The sequence below is a fragment of the Ammospiza nelsoni genome, chromosome 15, assembly GCF_027579445.1.
Source record: "Ammospiza nelsoni isolate bAmmNel1 chromosome 15, bAmmNel1.pri, whole genome shotgun sequence".
In the NCBI taxonomy this organism is placed as follows: Eukaryota; Metazoa; Chordata; class Aves; order Passeriformes; family Passerellidae; genus Ammospiza; species Ammospiza nelsoni.
The window spans coordinates 9969155-9994000 of record NC_080647.1 but is presented as its reverse complement, the minus strand read 5'-3'; the positions used below and the strand labels follow the sequence as shown (position 1 = coordinate 9994000).

Sequence of the window (24846 nt, the reverse complement as noted above, 5' to 3'; positions counted from 1 at the left end):
GTCCCAGTGGTTTAATAGAAAAGAAGCTGCTGTGCAGGTTGTTGTGTGCTTCAGTGGTGAGGTAGGGAAGCCACCACTGTTGGTGTGAACCACTTTGTTCTTTGTCCCCTTACCAGTGTTCCCATGCAGTGCCTCTCTACTGTCCTTGGGTGCTCCTGGAATTGTATCTAGACAATTTGTACCAACTGTGGATAGAGATCCTTTTTCAGGGATGTGAGCTATTATGATATTGCCATATTTGTGTTCATGAATTGCAAGTACTACAAGGGTGGTTGAGAAGAATAGAGATGCTGGGATTTGAAAAGTAGGTGACAGGTGTTTGTATCAGGCACAGAATATGACTTGTTCAATGTTCTTGCAATTAACTTAGAGCTGACAAAATGCCTTTTTTGTTTCCAACTGATATGTTATTTTATTTTAAAGATAACTTAACACAAGTATTCTGCACCACATGGAAAGCTCAAATGCAAAACATATGAAATGCACTTACTGTGCAGCATTTTTCCAGACATAGAAAGTAGAGAGATATATATTGCTGGAAGGTAGCCAGTGGAGATGTAGGTCCATAGCCACAGGTCCATTGCCAATTTTTCTGGCTGCTGAAGGTGATCATGCCTGTAGAAGAGAGATTGCTGCCCAATGTGTACATCAGAAAATGTGCTACATCAGAAAAGCACAACATGAGCCTGCTATGACTGCAGCAGAAGCATGGCTGAGGAAGTAATTTCACAGCACTTGTGACATCCCTTCCATCATATAGAAGAAGGAATATATATATATATAAATGTATAAGCAAGAAAATGTACTTTGTTTGATGGAAAACTTTGTGTGATTCCATTGACACACAGTCCTGACCCATAGAAGGCTTCCTTATAGAAGGCTTCCTGAAAAAAATCTATTCCCCAGCAAAGGAATGGGAAAATCTTGTCCTAGTTCTGTATCTATTGCAATGCAGATAGGAGTACTGTGACTGAAAACAGAGGAACTTGTTTTGGCATGCTCTGCCTTCGCTTTGAGGTTGTTTAAATTATTAAACAGTACTATGAAGTGCTTTCTATCTTGAAGTTGATCTTTGTAAATTCTGTTTTAGCAGTAGCATTAAACATATTTTAATTTTCTAATTCACTTTAAAAACAAAAATCCCAGTTCATCATTATCCTTGCATACAAAAGAAAGTACCTGGAGGATGGGAAGCCATAATTTCAGATTCATCAAAATGTAAATCACTTTATTATAGAAGTCTGTAGTGTACTCTGAATGTGCCTGTCTTTCATATAAAATAAATTTTAAAATGCTAATAACAAACCAAAACCATTTACACATCTGTAATACATTTTAGTCTGCACCTATGCTGTGATGCTCTTTGGGGTAATTGACAGTAAAAACTTGAGTATACAGGGATCTCCTGCTGTATGAATTACAGTGTTTGCTGTTTGTAGTAGTTTGTTCATACTCCTGGCTGTTGTCTCCTGAGATTTAAAAGAAACCCTGCTGATTTGCTAACACAGTGAGCTTTTTAATAGTTGGTTCCTGATACGGAAATTTAACTAAAATTGTGACCACTGGTTGAGAACTGACTAATGTATTTGTAGCATTTTCAAGTGCATGAATTTGACAATATAGTTTATAAACAAGATTTATTTGGGATTGTTTTCCCCTGGGTTATTCTCCTGGATTAATAATCTAATTTCAAATAGGATTGGCTTGTTGAAAATTTTGTCCTCATGTGCACTTATTAATACAATTTGCATTATCACAACCTCCCTCCATATGTAGCTTGTGATTCTGTACCAGCTTGGTTTGCCTGGCTCATTTTGATGGATATTGTGCTAAATTATAGGAGTTTTCTTTTGAGGTCTTAGATTTGGATTTTCTTACTTTTTTCTTTTAAATTGTTTAATTTAAAACCAATGTCTTGAATGAGCCTAGAGAGGAAAAAAGAATTTGTTTTGGCTTAAGAGTTCCCTGTTTGCCCTGAAACAGGTGTTTTATTATTTTACTTCTTCACAAAATGATTAAAATATTTTTAAGTTCTATGCAAGTCAGTTTCTCTTCTAAATTTTGGTTGTTTGGAGAAAAGCTGGAATTTCATTATTCAGATAATTGTAGTTAATTGTCCTAAAATACACACGGCAGTCTGGGCCAAGTACATGATTTTAATGGTGCATAGAGAAGCTGCTGCTTCTGCACTTCTTGCCTTACTGCCCATGAAGCATCTTCTCTGAGCCTAACATGTCTTCTCTTTCATTCTGCATGGTTCTGAAAGGAGATTGAAATAAATTGCCGTTGATCAATCAAAATATATTTAAAAAAAAACACCATGAGAGAGAAAGAGAGCTCTTGAATGATGGTGTGTGACCTAGAACCCTGCTCCTTTGCATTTTGGGTAGCAGTTTCTTTCTCTGATGACTTTGTAGCCTTTGTTGCCATTGCCTGTAAGTTGTTCCTGCTGAATCCAGCACTTCATACATTTGTAGTGCTGTTAGGGCTCGCACCAGTCTCAAAATGATTGTTCACATGTGCTTCTGGGACTTCACACCCTCCTAATGGGAAACCCTCCCTATTGTAGCCCTGGGAGGCTGAAGAGGCAAATGAAACCAGGTGCAAGTAATTCAAACAAGAATAGCTCCATTAGCACAATCTGGAAGAGTTTATAAGGCAGTCTTGTTGGTGACAAGTAAACTGCAAAGAAAAGAGAAAAATTGAGTCTGACTGGAAGATGGAAAACTGCTTTCCCTTTCCTTGGTTTCTTTTTGTGTCCAGCCTGAATGCACTGTGTTCGTCACCAGGTATGTGAGCTCTTGACTGAAGCAGAGGAAAATGAGGACTCTATTAGAAAAAGCAAAATAGTTAAGTGCTATTTTTGTAGCTGTTCCTTTCCTAGGCAGACCTTCATATTCTAATATTTCTGTGACCTTTCACTTTATTTCTTACATATATTAGAGAATCAGGTCAGCTCAGTTCCCACATCTAATAGCTTGTTGACAAGAAAAAAATTAATCAGAATTGCTAGAGTGAAATAAATGACTCCAAAATAGCTTCCCCATGGATACTGTTATTCTGAAATAAGCGCTCCTTTTTTTTTTTTTTGATTAGCACAAAATCTGCTTGACCAAAGTTTGTCAGGTTTTTTAGGTAGACAGTGGTGAGCTTGTAGAAATTGGTATCTTCCAGAAAATTAGTTGATTCCTTGAGCAAGACTTGTCACTGCCATAACCCTTCCCCTGGCAGAGCAACTACCAGTATAAACCGCAGCAAGAGATTTCAATGTTTTTATGACATTTTCAGATCTAGTAGAATTCTTTAATATTTGTAGATTTGGATGATCTGCTGAAAAGCATCTGTAGCTTGATGCTTTTCAGTTGTTATGAAGAATATAGAGAGCTTCACTCCTTGGACAAAAAATAGATGAAACAATATTTTTTCCTTGCAGTTCCAAGCATGCTCTTCAAGTTTCAACCCAAAACACTTTTTTTCCTATCAGAACACACTGAAAAAGACTCTGGTTTATGTTGTGAACTCCTCCATCCCTTCCCGTGTGCTTTTGTTCAGACTGGAGGCCTCATTGTTTCAGCTTCCTGACTTCCCAGCAGATTTCAGTTGCTTCCTAGGCTTTCCTGTATATAAAGTGACTTCTACACTCAAAGTCAATAAACTCAACATTGCCCTGTGAAGTTATTCTTCTGCTGCTGGCAAATGCCTGTTGTCTCCAGGATTTGGGGAATGTGGCAAGCACACACTGACCTGTAGCCATGCCAGCTCTGCTGGAGCTGAGGGTCCTAGATTATGTTGCTAGCTATCTACAGTTGCCCTTGGCTCATCTTTACAAAAAATAGCTCTGTCTGTTTTCCCAGTTGCAGAGGATAGATTTGTTAATATTTTTTTTGCTTAGCCAAGCAATTATCTTGCTCTAGGTCAGGCAAGGATTTTCAGATGCCAGGAAAGCCCATTTCATTATATGTGTTTGTTCTATAGAAGGGCTTTTGCTTTCTTTCCAAAGTGAATGTTTTATGCTGCCATTTACTGAGCATTCACACAGGGCTCTGTTGAGAAAGCAGTAGGCTTGGTTGGGGATTGGTCTTGCACCCATTAAAGTCAACAACAAAACTCCAGGAGCTCCCCTGCTCCCTCCAAGAGCACCCCTGAGGTGCAGTTTGATAGACTTCAAAGTGTTGGTACAAACACTTGACATGAAGTGAAATATCTGACAGTATCAACAAAATATCTGAAATATCAACAGTATGTTGATCCTATAGCATTCCAATTTCAATACAAGGGAGATCCATACAGTGATGTGATGACTCTGCATTTATTCAGACCAACCTTGTTAGAAATACAAAGTGTCTTTGTTGAAGGATAAAACACCTTTATCTTGCTTTAAATGCAAGCAACACAGCTGCTAAGTCATACAGTGGATGTTGAAGAAGATTGTTGGACATTTTACCATCTCCTATTAAATCTGTTTCTGATTGAGTATGCAATTTAGCCAATTTGGACATCTAAGCTGCTGATAGAAACAATTAAATGTCAATAGCCCAATTTTAAGTTTTATTTAGGTGCTTAATTTAGATGCACTTCAGTGCTTCAATTTTCATCTTAAGCTTTAGATATTTAAGTAACTTAATTTCACCCACAAATGTTGCTGCAAGTTTGTTCATGAAGAATTGTAGATTTCTGAAGAAAATCTATTATTTCTTCTATTTTTCATACTTGAAAATGGACAGAGGAGAAATAGCTTTATTTTCACTTTCCAAATTTGCTTCCATGGTGCAAACATCTATAGAGAGGACTGTAACTTTCTGGTCAATGGGATGGCGCCTGAATCTAGGTGTGTATTCATGTATCAGCTGCGGGAGTGTAGTTACAATTATGCCCTTTCTGGATCATTCTGGTATTGCAACCAATAAATGGAAAGTAAATATCTTAAATCACTTGTAAAACTACCATAGGGCTTAAAGCAGAAGTTAGACAACTATAAGAAATACGGTTTTTTCTGCAGTGGGGACACTTAGGAGAATTGGGTAAATTTCAGGCCTCGTTACTGAGGGCTGGTTAGTGAGTGGGTGTCCCACCTGGGGTGACCAGGCAGTGCTGACAATGAAGGCCTGTTGGAGGGAGCAGCTGCACAGTGTGGATCACATTGCACTGACAGGTGAAGTGTGGTGACTTTCTTCTGCCTGGTCTGCAGGGAACACTGTCCTGCTCTTCCCTTTTCACTTAGTTATAGGTTCTGTTTTCTCACTGAGTGAGGATTTGGGGAGGTGATACAGTGTTAATGACAGACAAATAACCCTCCTGGACTAAGCATGCTTTATTGAATGTGACTGTGTCATAATCAGCATGCCTTCACATTGATTACATCCCTCCTGTGCTCTCTGATAATAAATGTGCTGCTTTATTCTCAGAACTGCTCAATTTCCTGAAGTTTCCATTCTTTCCATTTTAGATGGCTTGACAGACTGTGTAGACCCTGACTGTTGTCAGCAAAGCAATTGTTACTCAAGCCCTCTCTGCCAGGGTTCACCTGATCCCCTTGACCTTATCCAGCACAGCCAACCACCCTTCTCTCAGCATCCTCCAAGGCTCTTCTATGATCGAATCAGGTTCCTTATTGGGAAGGAAAGCACTCATGTAATCCCAGGAGATGTCTCCTTTGAGAGCAGGTGAGTCTTCTTTTAAATGAAAGACTTTCTGAATATTGAGAATTGCAATTTAATTATTTAACCAGGAAAAAATGGGGATACCTGGGTAGCTGAAAATTTTTCGCCAGTGCTCATAAAATACTTAAGAGGATAGCAAACTTTAAAGTCCCAACAGCTGAGGATCTTGGTTATCAGATTGTTGTTGCTGCCTGTCTGGTTGATGGAAGTGTCCCACCAACACACTCTTCTGCTGTTATTAACAAGAGTGACTGTTGTGAAAAGTAAGTTGTCTCACACTTGTAAAATCAGCAGAGGAAGTTCAGCCCTTCCCACTGTGCATATGTAATGGCAGGATGCAGAAGGACAAATTGGATTCACATCTGCTGTCTTCAGTCACCTTTCTGCCCAGTACAATTTGATTGGTATTTACAGTGCAATGAATTTAATATGTGTCACTTACATAAGTTTAAAAACTTCCTTGGTTTTGCTATGCCTTGATAAAGCAGTGTGAGTTTACTGGTTTGTGCTGCAGGTTATCATGCAAAGAGTGGAGTGATCCCAGAGTGTTTGTGAGATTGGCTTTGCCCTTTAACAGGAGGAAACTCTGCAGTAGAAAAAGGGCCTTTACTTGCTCAGAAAACCTGGTAACACATATTTTCTTGAACATTTGAAGTAGAGGGGCACATAAGTTTTTATGCTGCAGTTCACTTGGGAAGCTATAACTTACATGCTGACAAAGAGATCCACAAATCACCTACATCACCTGACTGTTACCCTGTCAACTAGGCCCCTGCATTAGATAAACCATGTTCCAGTAATAAGCACATAAGAATTTTTTATTGTCACCCTACACAGCACTTAGTTTACAACCTCAACACAATCCTGCACACAAATTCAGTTCACTTTTTTCTTCAGCATTAATTTTTAATAAAGTAAATTTGTAAACAGTCATTATTGATCTGAAATACCTAAACATTTAATCACTATCAATAATGTAACAGGATGTTATAAATATGTAGAGCAATAGGCCATGAAGATGAACTCCATGAGATGCACCCACCTGCCACTGGTGGGTCTCTTGGGGTGTTGCACTTATGAATCAGGCTTCTGTACTTGGGGCAGGGTCTTTGACTGGCTTTTTATGCTGTTTAAACCAAAAGTCACCACTGAAAAAATTTCCTCATCAAAATGCCTGACAGTGGGGAGTTTCCAGAGAGGAGGTGAGTGCTCAAGTTGCCTGTACAGTGTTCTGTAACACTGCAAATGTTAGCAGCCAGATTGTACATAATCCCATCAACGTGCTTTTATAGATATAAGGAATTGATCTTTTAAAGCTATCATTGATGGGATTTAACTTGGATTTAAAAGCTGTTTCTGAGTATTTAATTTCTTTACTCTGTTACCTGCCATGCCTGTGAAGACTGAAGAGCAGTGAAGTCCCATGTGCAAGCAGCAGCACACTCTCACCATGGCTTCTGACTTCCTGCCACTGAGGAGCAGGACTCTGCTGGCATTGGTGTATCTCTGACAGCCCAGATACCATTTCCTCCCACTGCAGACAAATTCATAGTTATTTTGAGAAGATCATTGGGATTCAGATGGGGGTGGCTGCATCTTAGGAGTCAGGGCAGTGCCTGGAGATTTGTGCTGTGCTGTGTCTCCTGAGGTTTGTCAACATCAATCTGCAATGTACTGGGCACCCCAAAGGGTTCCTCAGTCCACACTTTGCTGGATCCTTGAGTCTTCCAGGCTGTTGAAATATTGTTCATCCAGAAGTCAAATGTTATTAAAAACTGTCAGAATTTTACTCAAGGATAAGAGATAAGCAGGGTTTTGGAAAGAGGCAATAGCTAAACTGTGGTACTTCTGCTCAAAAATCTTCCTCTGACATTGCCAATCTGACTGTCATCTTGTGTCGGTTCTTCTCCTGGGAATTAAGATTACTGAAAAAAAATACAGAAAGACAACTGCTGCTACAGTAAAAAACATCAGAAATCTGTGATCCAGCCTACCTGGAAAGAATGCTTGAGGGGTTTTAATCTCCTTTGGGCTGTTGCTGAAAAGGTTGTGTCCAGGCAGATGATATTAACTCGTAGCTGCCTGCAATGGCACTGATTTTATAGTATTGGTGGTACAGCATGAAATGTTGGAAGGATTGGATGGAATAATGGCATGTATTTATTTCAGAGTACTGCCATCCATTCCCACTTTTGCTCCAATTTTGCAAAGCCCCATCTGCCTTTTTTTTTTTTTTTCATTTCCCTTTACAAGAAATCTCTGAGGCCATTAGGAGCATTAAGGAAGAGACATCTACCCAGTGTTTTCAGTCTTCAAATGACATTGTGCAGTGTTTTACTGTACCACAGGTCAGTGGAACTCTAGTATGGGTGATGTTTGCATGAATCTGGCTGCAGACAAAATGATGTTGATTAGATCTTGGAAAGCTATCAAAAATGGTGAAGATTATCTCTGTCCTTCATACTTGGATATGTTTGGTCTCTGCCATATCCTGGAATTTTCCAAATAATCTGAAATAGTAAAGCTAGCTGTTCTGACAGCTGCTGAGACATCTATCCCTCTGCATTTGCATCTTGGACTTTAGCTTAGGTCTAATATTTAATCATTTGGCTTTTACAGTACAGTCAGGATGTTGCTTGAGCCATAGCTAAATACTACATCAAAAATAATGTTAAGGGACAACATGTCTGCAAAACATTTGACTTTTTGTTATGTCAAATCTATGTCATATGCATTGGGTTTTTACAAACTCCCACTTAAACTGTGGCATGCTGAAAGGCAGATTAGAGACATTCTGGATAAATGGAAATGTACTTGCTTACATCAGGCATGGTTTTAACCTACTGCATCTAGCAGGGTGTAGCAGATTATAATGTTTTTGTCAACTTCTGTTCTCAGGAAGGTTTTTAGCTTGTTTCTTTGCTGAGTCTTTTTTTGTTTAAATGCGTGCTGCTGGCACGCTATTTGACTCACTGTAAATTGCCCACGAAAAGGGTCCAGTGTATGGTACTGAATTAATTACCCTTCAAATGCTGCTTACAGCAACATTGTCAGCAGGAAGAAACGAATGTACCTCACTAGCCTTCAGCTTCATTTCTCTCATTGAAGATTTTAATCAGAAATGCAATACAGTAAATGACATCTTCTGGTAATGTGACACTTGCAAATTCACAAGCTGCTTGATAGAGTTCCATATCTGAGCCTAATGTCTCAGCCTGAGGTGATTATTGGAAACTTAACATGCAAAAAAATAGCAGGTAAGTAGCAGCAGAGCAAGGCAGAATGATGGTAAAATAATAAAATACTTCACAAGTACTGAAATAATGCATCTAACATTTAAACTTCTGTTCATATTTTAAATTAGAGATGTCAAACAAACTGCCTCACAGCAGAGACCCGAGATCCACAGAGTAGTGAGCTCCTCAGTTGCTTGTGGAATGCCCCATGAAGCATTGACAGAGGAATTCTACTTTTAGGCCACCTGCAACCCATGGAAATCTCAGCTTTCTCTCAAAAAGCCAACTGCTCCCTCTGGAGTTGCAGATTTAGTACAGCTTGCCAGGGGACTGGGAACATTTTTAATGCATTTGAAAACACTAAGGCAGCTTATCAGGGGCATGTTCTTGCCCAGCTTCACCAAATTAGAAAAGACATTTTTGCACTGACTTTCAAGTTAAAACAACTTGGAAAGCCTTAGGTCTGAGCTTATGCAATCATCACAAATAGGTGGCTGTTGGACGCATAGTACAAGTTGTCTCCCGTGAGAAAGCAAAGCAGGGCAGTCACAAGAGTGTGGAATAAGTCTTAGAGGCAGAAAGTACAGTGCATTGAGGAGACATCATGATCTTTAGAGGTTTCTCTGCTCAAATGAATAGAAGCAGTGAGTGGTAGCAAGGCCTCCAGCTCATCTGGGAAGAGGATGGATGTTGAGGCAAGGAAGCGTGAAGTGGCAGCTGCCTATGAAGGGACATCACTGCAGGGAACATGCTCTAAAAGCTCTGTGAGGGAAGGAACTGAGGTGTGCTCTGAGCAGCAGAGCTGTGGGGAACATGCTCTAAAAGCTCTGTGAGGGAAGGAACTAAGTGAGGTGTTCTCTGAGCAGCAGAGCTGCAGGGAACCTGCCTGGGGACGTGGGGTGTGCTCTGTCAGCTGCCAGGGCGCTGGGAAACAAGGGGAAACCAGCTGGGGGGCTCCTGGTTACCTCCTGAGCCTTGGAGACTCGTGCTGGTCATGAAGGAACTGAAAAATGTTTTCATAGCTGCAGTAAATGCCAGAATCAAAGCTAATTCTGATCAAATGCTTAGTCAAAGATTTAGTAGGTTCTGGTAATTCAAAAAGAGGCCAGAGAAGACTCTTCAACTCAGAATAGGTCATAAAGAGACATTAAATAACGAGGACAAACGTAGGAGCACAGAGGCAGGCTTAGGACATTCAAAATCTAAGAGATTAGAAAGACAATTCAGTACACACAAATGGAGAATAATGAGGTTTATATGTCTTTATCACATACCGTAAATATGTGTGGCTTGTAAAATATGATGAATAAAATGGACAATGTTGAAAGATAAGTCTCTTAATATTATTTATGAATTATGGGAAGTAAAGTGAATGAGTAAAGGAAAGAAAGACCATGGATGGAGATTTTGATGAGCTTTTATCGTACAAATCTGTGTGCTTGATAAAATATGAGGACAGAGTAGCGTCAGAAGACAGGTCTGTGTGGAATGAAAAAACAGGAGTGCAAGAATAATGCACTGAATAATGATTACTCCAAGGGGTCTCACTCTCACACCTAAGTGTGTTGTAAATATATGGAGTGCATTAATAAAGGTATTAGAAAAGAAAATGCACATCTGTCGATGTTTGAAATACAGGAAAATAATATAAACAAGTATTATCTGCTCTAAGAAATCAGAGTAATTGGACCTGGCTGTTCTTTTAAGTGAGTCTTGTGAGTCTGTTGAGACAAACAGGAGCTCAATTGCCTTCAGTGGAGCAGCAGATTTTGGGCCACAAATAGGGCCACAACCCATTTACTTTATGTAGGAAACAAAGCAGGTGATAAATCAGAGCTCTTGTTTTGCATATTAGCAGTAATGCAGCATCTCCCATTCCTCTAGGATTTAGCAGTGTCTTTTCATGGCCTGGGAGCATGGAATTCCTATTAGCAACTGTGGTGAATGCTGTAGTGGCAAAGAGGTTAATTTTTACCAGTTGTGTTTACTCAAGTCATAGTCAGATGGGTTTGATGATATCATGGTGATAAATCAGTGTCCTGTTAGTGGCTTGGGAGAATGGGATATTAAAAAGCATGTCAAAATTTTCAGAAATTTATGTTCTCCAATTTCTGCATATGATTTCATTGGATCATGGTCAATTAATCTCTCTAGATATATTTTTAAAATTCATATGTAGACTCCTAAATAATTTTTGTCTAAGGAGCTATTAAGTTTTTTCCTTTGGATCGCACATTCAGTGTGCAGTGGATGTGTCTTTTGAGGTTTGCCACAAATTTTCAAGTTGAGAAAGAAACATAACAATGCCTAAATTTATGCTTGTCATTTATATTGAGTAATTAATGCCAGTTCACTTCATAAGTATTGCATTGGTTTTGACCCTAAATGTCTTAATGTTAGCAAAAGACTTGCATACACTGTTCACTTCATTATCTCAAACTGCAGTTCCAGGAAATAGCTGCAGTAGTTTCATGAGTTTCCAAGATCTGGATTGGCTCAGCCAGTGGAGGTGTGGTGTAGCTGACAGCCCAGGGCAAAATTACTGGGAGGAATTTCAGTGGAATGTAGCTATGTGAACCCTTAGAAAATGCCACTGGGTCCTAATCTACACCATAAGGATTTTTTATGTCTGTCTTCTCATCCTTAGGAGACCTGATTCTTATATGTTTCTTTATTCAGACAGGTAAAAAACCAAAGCTAAGAAAAAGAGTAATTTCTTCACCATTTCTGTGACTTAGGTGAAAGCAATGGTCTGAAAGGACAACAGTGAAAGTTCAAATTGGACAGTAGGAAGAACTTACCATGAGTAGAGCACTCATGCAGAGGCATTGGAATGGGTAACTTGGTGAGCTTATAGAGTCAGACAAGCATCTGTCTGGACTGATGTAGGCATAGTTGATCTAACCCGAGGCAAAGGAATGGACAAGATAAAGTCTTGTATTTCCTTTCAGCTCTCATTTTCTATGACTCTGTGATCCTGTTAGCCTCTGATTAGACACACTTAGTAATGAGTTCACTTTCCTGTCCATTGACTTTGATGTTTTCTGCTGTGCTGCCATGTTCCACCCTCTTCACTGGAATGTGAGGATAAAGTAGAAAGTGGGTGCAAGTCCAATGCATCCCAGAGGGAATTCAGAATAGCATCACATGTGATGGGGGATGGAGAAAAATGTATGTTACACTTGATTAGGCACCCTGTGAATTTACCTGTATAAGTTTCTGAAGTTCAGTGAAGCCCGTGTGTCTCACTGCTGCCTTATCACATTAGTTCAGCTTTTCTCTAACAGACAGCAATGCCCTATACCTAGCCGCAGAGAATGAGGTTTCATTCTCTCCTTTCACAAACCATCACTCCCTAGAGCTGCAGCCAGCTAAATCACACTATCATTGAAACCTTTGCAGTGCCATTCAGTGGCAGAGCAAATAGTACCCTAAAATATGTGAGGAAACAGGAACATATTCTCCCTATACCAACAGTTCATGAGAGTCTGTGTGTCATCCTTATAAGAGAATGCTTTTTAAAATCAATCTTTTGGGCTTGTATGACTTCTCTTCCAAAAATCAGCAGTCATTCTGAAATCAGAGGGGTTTTGTCTGTTTGGGACCAAAGCACAGCCCAGTTTCTGTAATCAATGTCTTTCTCACCCTCCTCATGTTTGTAACTTGTTGCCTTCTACTCTTGTTGCAGACGGGCGTGTGTCATCCGAGGCCAGGTTGTAGCAATTGATGGAACACCTTTGGTTGGAGTGAACGTCAGTTTCCTGCACCACAATGAGTATGGATACACCATCAGTCGACAGGATGGCAGGTCAGGCTTTCATGTATTATCCTCCACTGGTTTAGGTTTGTGTGGTTAAGGCCATCTGCCAACTTCTATTCATGTACAGAATTTTCATAGACATCACAGTTCGCAGTGTGGCTTGGGGATGACATCTGGCCACCTGCTCTGGGAGCACAGTTGATTGGAGCTCTCTGTAGTGAAGGGACCAAAGAAAGAGAAGAAAAAAACCTAAACTGCAACAGAACTACAGTGACATTCAAACTGGAGTCAAGATGTGCCAGGTCTGCTGTAACAGTACCTTCTTGACATTGGAATATTTTCACAAGTCAGGTTTTCCAGGAAATATCCTGTCTTCTGCATTTTTTTGTTAAGTGTGAATCATCCAAGTAGTTTATTGAGGTGTCAGTGAAGTCAAATTCTTTAGCTGATCACCTGAGGCATACAAGGAAAAGTGGGAGCAGACTTTTTCCAAAGGCAGATGGTTAAATTGCTGTTCCATAACCAGCCCTGGCTTCCCCTTCTTCCCCACCCTCACAGGTCTGAGTTCAGTTCTCAAAGCAGGTGAGGTTTCAATATATTCTATATTGCCCTCGAGGGCTGGCCATCCATTTGCAATAGGGTCATGACTTGCTCCTGAACTTCAATTAAGCTCTTAAGGGCAGTTTAAGACTTCATCTTCCTGGGCTGAATTGTGAATTACAGGAAATCTGAAGCTGTCTTCCAGCAGGGAAAAAGTGCTGCAATTTGTCACTGTTTCCACAATTATTTTTTTTGTTTGGCTTTGCCAATTTATAGAAGTAAGGAGTGTGCATATTTATTTCACCTGGGTTTATTGACTTTCAAATCACACTACTGAAAGTTAGTAATTATCATTTCCTCCTTACACTAGCCTGGATAAAGTTGTTGCATTAAAATATGCTACCTGTATTTTGCTGTGAATGTAATCGGTGTCATTTGGGAAATGTGATGAGATATGCATAATTAAGTCTGACTTCTTATCACAGTTTGTTACCATCAAAAACCTCCATAATAGATGCATTCAGTAATACAGAGAGTGAAGTAGCTATTTACATATTACCTTGTGTTGCCTGACTGTGGATGTCAGAAACTCTGGAAATTGATACTGTACATCATACCTTCTATATCCCACTGTTTTGCAGCCCAGATGTGCCAAAGGTTCTTCACAGTTACCTCCCAGAGGATCACCCTCCTTGTGTTCAAGAGCTGACTCAGTTCTCAGTGCAATTAATCACCATCCTTCCCAAAAATTTCATACTCTGTACAGGGAGGTTATGTGCACAGTGTACTCAACCTTTTCCTCCTGCTGCTTTTCGAAGAAGGGAAAGGGTTATGTTCATAGAGCTATGGCCTAACAGGCTTTAAGCCTTCTTATTCTGCATGCTCTTCCTGCATACATGATGAGTGGCATCCTTTTTCCGAGATTGGAATGTCTTTTCATATAAACCAAAGCAACTGGGTTGACAGTTTTGTTACAGATGGCTCACTGGTATTGATGCTAGTAGATAAATAGAGGGGAGAGAGGCCAAGTAACAGTGAAATTCTGTGTCTTGGTGTTGTTGCATACAGGGAGAAAGCACACAGAGGTAAAGCTTCTTTGTGGATACAAGGAATGTACACTTGAATGATTTCACATACTAAATTAAGAGCTGTAATAATGAATATAATGTTTTTGTGATGCATTGAAAGGTGTGGTAATGTGATTTTTAAAAAAACCAAAAAGAAACAAAACTATTTGTTTTTTCTTTTCCAGTTTTGACCTTGTGGCTGTTGGAGGAATCTCTGTCACTCTAGTTTTTGACAGATCTCCTTTCATATCTGAAAAAAGAACACTTTGGTTGCCTTGGAATAGATTTATCATTGTAGACAAGGTTGTAATGCAAAGAGCAGAGTTGGACACACCATCCTGTGACATCAGTAGCTTTATCAGTCCAAATCCAATTGTACTCCCTTCCCCCTTGACAGCATTTGGAGGGTCCTGTCCTGAAAGAGGAACTGTTATTCCAGAACTACAGGTAATGAAAAGAATTCTAAATTAACACTTTGTTCTTTCTTCAAAGAGAGTGAGTCAGTAACTGCTGTAATGCCACTCACTTGGCAGAATAGCACCAATGCACATCTATTTGGCACTGTTTAACAAGATTCTGTTGTCTTTATTCTTTCTTTACTTTGAATATTTAAAAGTGTTTTATTTCTTTTCTTCAAGAAGAAAGTGGGAAATGCTAACATGAATTATTATTGAAATCCTGATTTGTTGGTAGTGAAGCACAAAACCATCCCTAGTTACAGATGAACTGTACAACTTCCCAGACATCAACGTAGAGACATGATGCTTTGAACATTCCTAGAGGTGTTTCATTCATTCACAGCTGTATGTCAGATTCTTGGGGTTTATTACTTTAATTACTTATTACCAAGGTAGAAAGCAATTTTAACATGATCTTTAGGACTTCTTTTTTAATTTCAATATATTTTTTCTTGACTCTCTCTTAAGTGTTTAAAGTAATTTCTAATTAATGTTGTAATTAACTGTTGTTTTACTTGGGACTTAAAAGACATTGTGAGAGTCAAGCACACAACAAAACACAGCTCAGGTCATATTAATGCCCTTAATTTTTTGTATGTTGTTTGAGCAGTTAGATTTTAAAGAATATGACCTCTTCTGGGTTTTCTTTTAATTTCATCAAGCAAGCCTGGAAGATACTTTGGGGTGTACCATAGACATATGAGTTAGACATATGAGTTATGTCTAAACACCTCCATAACTGTTACCATGCTTCATCCAGTTGATGGTCATAGCATTGCTTCACAGAATGTACTAAGTGAAACTAATGAACATAAATTAAGAATAACTGCTGCACACTAGTAAGAAAATACTGGGTCACAGTGCTCCACATGAGGTATGCCTTGGTCTTCTTTGAACAGTGGGGTACTCAAAGATGCAGTCTACTGAGAAACCACTCCCCAGTTCTTTCCTTTTTTCTTTTTTTTTTTTGTCATTGGAGGTTTCATAGTGTTGAGTTTCATTGTGTGGTTCTGGGAATTGAGCAAAAATTAACTGAGAATAATAGGAGACAGAGATACATTAGCATGTATTAATGTGTGAATATTTCTTCCTACTTTTTTATTAAAAAATGAAAAGAAATGTCAGATGCATGACAGAGAGGGCAGCTGGGATGTCAGCAGGAAGGAAGGGGAACTCTGCAAATCAGGAACAATAAAGAGAGCAGGATTTCCCTGGCAACACTGCATTTCATATGTTGAAACGACAAGTGCTGGCAGGCCTCCAGCTGTACTGCAGCAATGCTGTGACAGTGATACTGTTGCAGTGTGTAAATAAAACTAGTTGAAAGTGAAGTAAATCTATTGTTAAATAAAGAAAATTTAAAAACTGGAAAATATAAACAAAACAGTTTGTCTTTTTCCAAGCATGATGAATTTAACATTGTGACAGGTTGATTCATTAGTACAGAAATGCACCAACATCATTAACCTTGTTAAGCACAGTCTAGTTTTCAGGTGGCTTTTGAGTGACTGTGGTAGCACCCTCCAAGAAGCTGTTCTTGTCTCTTGCCTGTTCTTGTCACAGTCTGTCCCAGAAAAAGCTCTTTTCTATCAGGAGCTAAATCCCTTTTTGTAGCTCCAAGGCCCACATCATTCAAAAGGTCAAGGCCAAATTTCTTTTTCCACCTAACAAGCTCAGAGCCTTTGCAGTCCTTGTGTAGCTGAGGGCCCATCTCCACCGCAGTGGGAATTGGTACCACCCCGCAGTGGGCATATCCAAGCTTGCTTTAATCCAGCTGGTTCAGACAGCAGCACTGACAGCAGGGCCCTGGGATTTGAGTGCACTTGCACTCCCTGGGGACTTACCTGTGTGCAAGATGACTCTGTTGCTCAGGCTGTTTCATCCTCACTGCTGTGTGTTCCCAGTCAGCTTGCTAGGTTCCTAATGCTGCTCCTTTATACTCCCTTCTTGCTGGAGCTTGGCCTGACTGCACAGATGGTTTAGCAGGAAGGATTTTTTTCTTTCTTAACACTCCCCAAGTTAAAGGTTTTGTCTCCAAAGCAGGATAGTATCTTTACATCACAATGTGTATGATAGAAGCTGTGTGTATATTTTAAAAAAATTTTACTGTATTCCAGTTAAGAGCACTTGTTAAGTAAATCAAGTAATTAAGGCAAGATAAAGCTGTGCAGCTTATATGTAAGAATATGTGCATGGATGCACTATTTGCTCCCCAGTAGAGAAAAGCATCAGAGGAAGAGGCTCTTTATCAAACAGCCTGCCAATCCAGTAGGTTGACCAAGCAGTGTCTGATGTTGGAAATTTTGCCATTTGTGCCTGACTACTGCAATGCTGAAATAAACCCAGTTGTTTCAGTGGTGCTGTGTTCACATCATAATTGTGAAATGTGAAATAATTGCCTTGTCTTACTGTTACAATTTTACATTTTTCTTGGCTATAGATACAATGATGTGTTTTTTTCAAAGGTGGTCCAAGAGGAAATTGCAATTCCTTCAAGTTTTGTGAAGCTCAGTTATCTCAGCAGTCGGACCCCGGGGTATAAAACTTTGCTGCGCATTATTCTGACCCACTCAACCATCCCTTCTGGAATGGCCAAAGTCCACCTGATCGTTGCTGTTGAAGGTCGTCTGCTTCAGAAGTGGTTTCCTGCTGCAGCCAATTTGGTGTACACGTTTGCCTGGAATAAGACAGATATATATGGACAGAAGGTTTCTGGTCTGGCTGAGGCAATGGGTATGTACAATCACCTTGATGTAAGCAGAAGCACTCACATACATCAAGCCAGGAAAATATGGCAGATAAATTTTGTTGCTGCTCCTACATTCTTTTAAATCAAATGCCTCTTTAGCTAAAGTCACTGAAGTGACTTGTATGATTTCCCAAGAACATTTATTTTCTTGTTCTTCCAATGTCATCTTTCTAATTTAATCAATTTGAAAATTCCTTTTTCCCTCAGAGAATGGTTATGTACTAATGGCATTATATTCAGCTGTCTCTGTTTTTGAATGTTACTCTGAATATGACCTTTGGTGTGTCATTGTTTCTGTCATTTTTTGGCTGTGACATTTAAAATGTCATTTCCACTTAGGGTTTTCAAAATTTTAACTTTTGGGCATCTTTTCTTACTATGTTTCATGTCCCCAATAGTTAAAACTAATTGATTTGTTGTTTAAATATGTTTATCCAAAAATCATCATGTTTCATAGGCTTTGTTCAGCAAGCAGCACAGGCTATTCTGAGAGTTGCTACAAAAGTGCTGTCTGTGCAAACACATTTTATTTAGCCAGCATTTTTTTTCATTAATTTTGTTATTTGTTTTTTTAAGGGCTTTCTATTTTTTAATTTAATTTGATGTTATGTTGTTTAATGGACTGATAGATGCTTTGTATTAGAATTACTTACTTTACAAGCAAAGCTTAGAATTGTGAATCAACCCCATTCACTTCGGTAGCAGTTCTGTTTGCTTTTTTTAGGGCAATAATAAGCAGCAGCACTGGCAGGTCAGGCTGTCAGGGAAGAGTAGCAGGGGTGACAGAGCTGTGCACCCTCTCAAGGAATATGCTTCATTCCACATATGAAAATGCTGTTCTGAGGGGCAGCCAGGAACTTCCTTCAGGAGCTGTTGTGTTGCCCATGCAGAGTGGCCTGTGCAGAGGCAAAAGGTGCCAGGCAGGCTCTGCAGCTCCCAGGGCTCTGGTGTGTGACAGTGTTGCTGTGTGCTCCCAGACGGGTGGTCTGGGAGGTGCCTCTGTGGGGAGGCAGTGGGGAAAAGGAGCATTTCAGCATTTTCCTTGGCATTTCTTCCCTGAGAATGATGCAGGCATAGACAGACAGGGATGTCCATGATGGGTTATGACACCAAGCTGTGCAGTGTGATTACATAATGCAGTATGCTAAGGAAAGGTTAGATGAAGGTTTTTTCAGAGCTGTGGTCCTGCTGTCTCCTTGACCCCACAGAACACGAGCTGCTGCCTGCAGGGACAGTCCCACATTCTCTCCTTACCCATGGGCCACCACTCACATTCATTTGATCATGAAATGAGCCAGATCAGGAACAAATTCAGCTGAAAACTGAAGCAACCAAGGAATAAGTGATACATTTTTGGCTTCATTAGTTTCCTGATCTGCTATGAATGCTCATGCAGAAGCTCAGATCTTCTCATTCCAGCTGTAGCTCACATACTGCATTGGCCTAAAGAAGTCCAAACTCCAACCTCAGAAACTGACTCCCCAACTTTTTCCTGGAGTCAGTCAGGTGCTGGCACTGCAGCCACCAAGGTTCTGAACATCCCAGGTGTGGTGTGTGGCAAGGAGCAGCAGTGCCCTTCTCAGCCTCTTGAGATACAAGAGACCCTGTGAGAGGGCAAATCCAGCCTTGTTCCATTGCTGATACCTGTTCCTTTTGTTTTTGCAGCAAGGGAAGGTATCAGGTGAGTTGTTGGCACCAGAAATAAAAAAAGTATTCCAGCTTGCCCTTTGGCACTGCCATGGGTGATCAGGCAGGACCAGGTGGGTCTCAGGTGCCACCTGGGGCTTTCCCCAGCACAGCTACGTGTGCCCTGTGTCCAGAGGCTGTCACTGTCTCATGTTTGACAGGGAACAGTTGGCTACACTGCTCCCACTGCATCATCTAAGAGTCCTCTAGTGATTGGGAAATCCAGTACATATCCACACTTTAAAACATGTTAATTCAAATACATAGCGTCTCATGAAATGATACTGCAGTTAGTTTCCCAAATTAGGAGTAGATGAGCTTCATGTGTTTAAATATGAATAAAGCTTGCACAATAGTGCTGGGTTCACAGCTATTAAATTATTTAATTGCTGCTTAATTTTTTTTTTTTTTATTCCTTGAAGTTAGGTTAATTATGCTTCTTTCAAAATAGAAGCAAAAATCTTGATATTTTAAGTGCATTACTCGCATGCTTTGTTAGATTCCAATAAAGCTTTATTTAATTTGACACACTGTAGTTACTCAGGGACCTTTATCTGCATGCATTATATGAATTTTTGTCAAAATAATTTCTTCTGCCAGTATATTACCAATATTTAATAATGCATTCTGTTCAGTTTTCATTTTAATTAAATTAAATTGGAGCAGGTTGAAGTCTTAGAACTCAGGATTATAACCATCTGCTTTTGGTTTTCTAAGTACTATAAACATCTATATTTTTCTTTGGGGTTATTGACAGCACTGATCACATAACCAGTTACAGAAAACAAGACTTTCTGAGCATATTTCCACATGCAAATGGTTCTGTTTAAACTTGATGGAGAAATGTTTGCTGGCATGTGTCCAGTCCCCAAGCTCCTCACAAGAGGCCATTTTCTCAGAGTAACAACTGAGATGACAAAGCAGCATTTTTTGTTCTGAATAAATAAGCACCATGTGAATGTTGACACACAAAAGTCTGGTGGTAAAGTCTCTGTCCCCTTGTAATCTAACACAGGGAAAGGATTTCAGTCAAATCCTCAATAAATGCTCCTGTGAACTCCATAGAGACTCGTGCAAATCCCTGCATCCCATACAGCAGCACTGAGGGGTCTGCAAGAATGAACTCTCTTGGGGATGAGCATAAATGAGTTCTCCAGCAGCCCTACCTGGTGCTGTGGTTGAATTTTATTCATTGTTCAAAGAAGATGAATGCAGATAAGTACAAATATTTCAGGGGAGGTTGAAGTCGAGGTTACTGTTCTGGTTAATGGTGTCTTTTACGTCTTAAGCCCTTAAGCGGTAGGTCTGGCACTGACTATTCTTAATAGTGTTATGAAAAGAATTGGGTTTTGATACAGATGATCAGTAGATCTTTTGAAATCCATTTTGAGACTGCAAAGAACAGTACTTGCTGACTCTTTAAATCTAAAGCCATAGTTGCTCAAGTTCACATTTATACACTGAAATCTCAGTCACCTCAAAAAAGTGCTATGAATTAATTGCATCAGAAAGTAACACCCCACAACGAGGGTAAACTGACCAAGATTTTAATTTCACTTACAAAATTACATTTCTCAAAACCTGTGCCTAAAAAAATACTTCTCACGTGGCACTATAATCATCCTACTGACTTTACCAGTGTTGTGCTTTGCCTTGATTACTTTGTTTGCAAAATGACTGATAGGAAGTTTTCATGGGAGTAACACCAGGACTTCCCAGTTAGATGGATCAGGAGGCCCTGCTCTAAGATCATACAGATACTTCTTTTTGGAGCACAGAGCATAGGTGTCTTTCATAAATATGGGTAAATTAACATAGAAACCTGCTTGTAGACACACAGAGAGTGTAGTCCATATGTCTGTCACTGATGAGAGGGGACAAAATGACAGCTATGCACAGTATGAGAGCAGGGAGCTGTGAACTTCTAAGAAAGGGGGTGATATAACCCCTGGAGAGAATTTTGCAGCTCAGAAACCTCAGCTGTTGGCAGGGAATACTGAGGTTTACAGAGTTAGCTCCAGCCCTTGTAAAGATGCCCCAGCGGATCCATGGGGGCAGATTCCAGGCTCTGTGAGTGGTTATCCCTCCCTTGCCCAGCTCCCAGCAGCTGGTAACTGTCCTGTGTGTCCCTGGCAGGTCCCTGAGCCAGGCTGAGGGGGGGCTGTGTTGAAGGGCACACACAGCTGACCTGGGGCTGAACGTGTTAAGCACATGACTGGAGGAAAAATTTTAATGTGTAGGTGGCAAATGTGAGGTTGCTTCAGAGGAAAACTCTGCCCTTTATCTTCTCTCTGCATTAACACCTAGAAAACAGTGTGCTCAGTTACTGAACCCTTCTGACTCATGCCAGCACAGGATGTGGCTGCTCTGGAAGTTCCCTGCCCTTTCTTGGGCTCTCAGCTCAGGGTGAACCCAGAAGCTTTGCTGGTGTTGGTTGTCAGAGCTCCTGTAACAGAGGAATTGGACAAAGCGACTGCTGGACCCTGAAACTGAAACCTGTAATGTTTGAAATGTACAATATTCATGGTACTTAAGGAAATGTGATTTTTAGGAGTCAGATTTCAGCTGCAAAAACAGGTTCTGCTAAAACGGTGAAGGAGCTCTAGAGCTGTTACTGTGAGGAACAGTTTTCAGTTTGCCATAAAACATTTATCTTACAAACAGAAATGTTCCCTGTTAGAGCTGGTCAGAATATTTTGATTGTATACAGTAATGGAATTTAGGTGGAATTTATTAAAACTATTTATAGTTTAAGTAAAATAGACCTAAAGCTGTTAAATAGAAAAAGTGAAAATAAACTATTAAAATTTTTTAATATCTTTTTAATTTTGTAACCTAAAATCTTTTTTTTTTTAAATTTCTATTTTGGAAAGGTTGAACTATTTCAGTATTTCCAAGGTCAAATTATGGAATTTTATATCAAAAATTATTCTTCATTTATTAATGGGTTTCACTGAAATCCAGTAAAGTCAGACATAATTATTTTTTTTTAAAGTTTGGTATGTTAGAGATATCAAAAAGTTCAAGTTTTGTTTTGTTTTATGGAAACTAAAGGAGAAGAATTTTAGTCAATTTGAGTTCCCAAGACCCACCATCTTTAGGGAAATTCAAGATTTTTCATCAGGTATCTTGGTAATATGCAAGCCTGTTAAGATAAATGTATAATTCTAGAAATGTTCAGTTTGTCAATCCATTTCTGCCTAACTATAATTTTTATAGTCTGCAAACAAATTAAAACCAATTTGTTTTAGCATGGATTCTTTTCTGTTTAAGCAGTTATTCAGGTAATTAGCAGAAACGCAATGAACAATCAAGTCAGGAGTCATTGGAGGAGATTTTTAATCTTATGAAATCCATAACTGATACCACAGACTATTTTTTGCTTTGAAGCAGTGGTAACTATAGCTGTAATAACATAATAATCTCTTAAAACTCTTTTTCAAAAAATACCATACAGTAGCAATCAGACAGAGGAAAATTAGTGGCATCATTACTTGACAGATGAATATCAAAACCTGGAATGAAAAAGTGCCTAGCAGTTCACAGAGGAAAAGGTAAACTGAGAGATCTTTAATTATTTGTTTGCAGTGTCGGTGGGATATGAATATGAAACATGTCCTGATTTTATTCTGTGGGAGAAGAGAACAGTAATCCTTCAAGGCTTTGAAATGGATGCTTCAAATCTGGGTGGCTGGTCTATAAACAAACACCATGTATTAAATCCACAAAGTGGTAAGTCCCTCCTTTATTAACTGCCCACGCAGAAGGAGAATGCAAATTTTAAAGGAATTAATTGTTCAGGTTTTAAGTGTTACACTTCCTAATGTGTAATCCTCTTTGAATGTGCACCCTCATGTATTGAGAGCTGAACTGTAAATGCCATCTGAAAGGATTTTTTGCATGTTCTGGCTCCCAGGGTTTAGACATTAATATCACTGACTCTTGCAATTGTTAACACATTGTGGTCATTCAGATGGGAAAAGGGCAAAATAATTTGGGTTCATTCTCACCCAGCTGGTATAGAAGTGCCACATTTCAGGTCAGTCCGTAGTGTGTCACGTTCCCAGTGAAGTGTCTTCACCCCTGATTCATCCTATCAGTGCCACCAGTTTGTAGCAGCACAGCCCCAGGCAGACAAACCCTGCTTGATCACAGAGCAGCACTTCCAATGCCACACTGCCAGTCCCCTGTGCAGTTTTTGTGGCTCCCACTCTGTGCAGAAGCACAGTAAGTCACTCCTTAGCAATCCAACACATTTCAAAGCATTAGTAAAAAACTCTGTAAATGCTTTTGGTGTCATAACATTAACCCTGCAGAGATATTCTTCAGGTATGGAGGCTTGAATATTTTTTCTAGTGCTTTTATTTTACACCTGGGGAGGTTTCTTTTCCTCTATGACCATCTGTGATCAGGAACTAGTGGAACTAAATTATTAAAACAATACATGTAGATAAGTTATCGTAACTATATATGGTTTTGCCAATAAACAGATATCTCATTGTCTAGAAGAGAAACTTGAGGTCATATTTTAGCACTTAGAAGTCAACAGAGTATTGGATTCAGAAAAGTTCTCTCAATTTGCTCCAGCTGAGAGTCAGTCCAATAAAATCTATTTCCATCTGCAAATTTCTGTTGATGAAGATGCATGCACAGATGTATGGCTCTCAAGTTTTACAAGTTCTGTTACTGAATGCACAGCTACAGTATAAATATTCCAAATACAAAAGGTCAGATTTAGTTTGTAAATTATCTGGATTTCTGTTTTGATTTAAAATAGTTTGACATTTTAAACAGCAGTTCTTTCATTCCCTGTCTTATTGGTTTGTATAGATTGTCTCTTTTAAATGCCAGCTATTGACATTTAACAAAGAGAAATCTGACCTCAGTCAGCTGAGCCCCCAACTGTGAGTCCCATAGTCTGCTCCTTAGTGCCAATTTACCACTTGCATAGTTTAATTTCAAGACTAAATTGCTGGCAGTAACTCTAATTTATATGACTATCTGATAATTGCAGTGGTTACTGCCACAATTCACCCTGTAGGCACTAACATGTTCTGAGATTTTGTAAAGTACACAATTATAATCCAAGCTGGGCTAAGCCATTGCTCTCCTGAGCATGAGGAGTGTGGTGACAAATTGGTTCCTGTCCCCATCTCAGCTGGGTGGCTGAGAATGCCAGAGAGCCCTGAGCTGTCAGCCCCAAGCCACCTCCTCTCAGATCAGCTGGGCTGTGCCCACTGCATGGATGGGGAATGTGCAGCTCCCTGCACCTGCTCCTCTTCCTCACGTGTTCCCCCTGTGCTGGACACCATCAAGGCTGACGGCAGAGAAAGCTGCCAAACACCTTTACCCATCACCTGCAGACACAGGAGGGAAGGAGAGGGCATAGGGACATCTGACTTGAAATCCAGGGGCTCTTCTGTTTGCAGTTTGCATGTCAGAGCATCTCCAGCCAGCTGGCAAAGCCCAGGCTCAGGGATGTGCCAGGGGTTCCTCAGGACTGTTACAGGCTTTGAGCACCCAGATCTCGCTCTTTTACACCAGCTAGAAAAACAGCTAAGGGCAGAAAAACAATTACTATAACAAAGCTGGTGCACACCTGCCAGAGCAGCCTGTAGGTTCATATTAAAGCAACAAAACAAAATAATGAACTGTAGTAACCAAAAGGATAAAAATAACAAGTGTGCTTC

The 24846-nt window shown here is 39.8% G+C and overlaps 1 protein-coding gene across 1 annotated transcript in view; it reads left to right on the top strand.

The window, feature by feature from the left end:
• Window positions 1-24846, top strand: part of TENM1 (teneurin transmembrane protein 1) — a 306681-nt gene that overhangs the window by 216864 nt on the left and 64971 nt on the right. Inside the window, exons 15-19 of the mRNA XM_059482796.1 lie at window positions 5447-5663; window positions 12585-12704; window positions 14449-14710; window positions 17187-17454; window positions 22745-22888. Of these exons, the coding sequence (XP_059338779.1) occupies window positions 5447-5663; window positions 12585-12704; window positions 14449-14710; window positions 17187-17454; window positions 22745-22888 (1011 nt within the window). The remainder of the gene's footprint in view (window positions 1-5446; window positions 5664-12584; window positions 12705-14448; window positions 14711-17186; window positions 17455-22744; window positions 22889-24846) is intronic.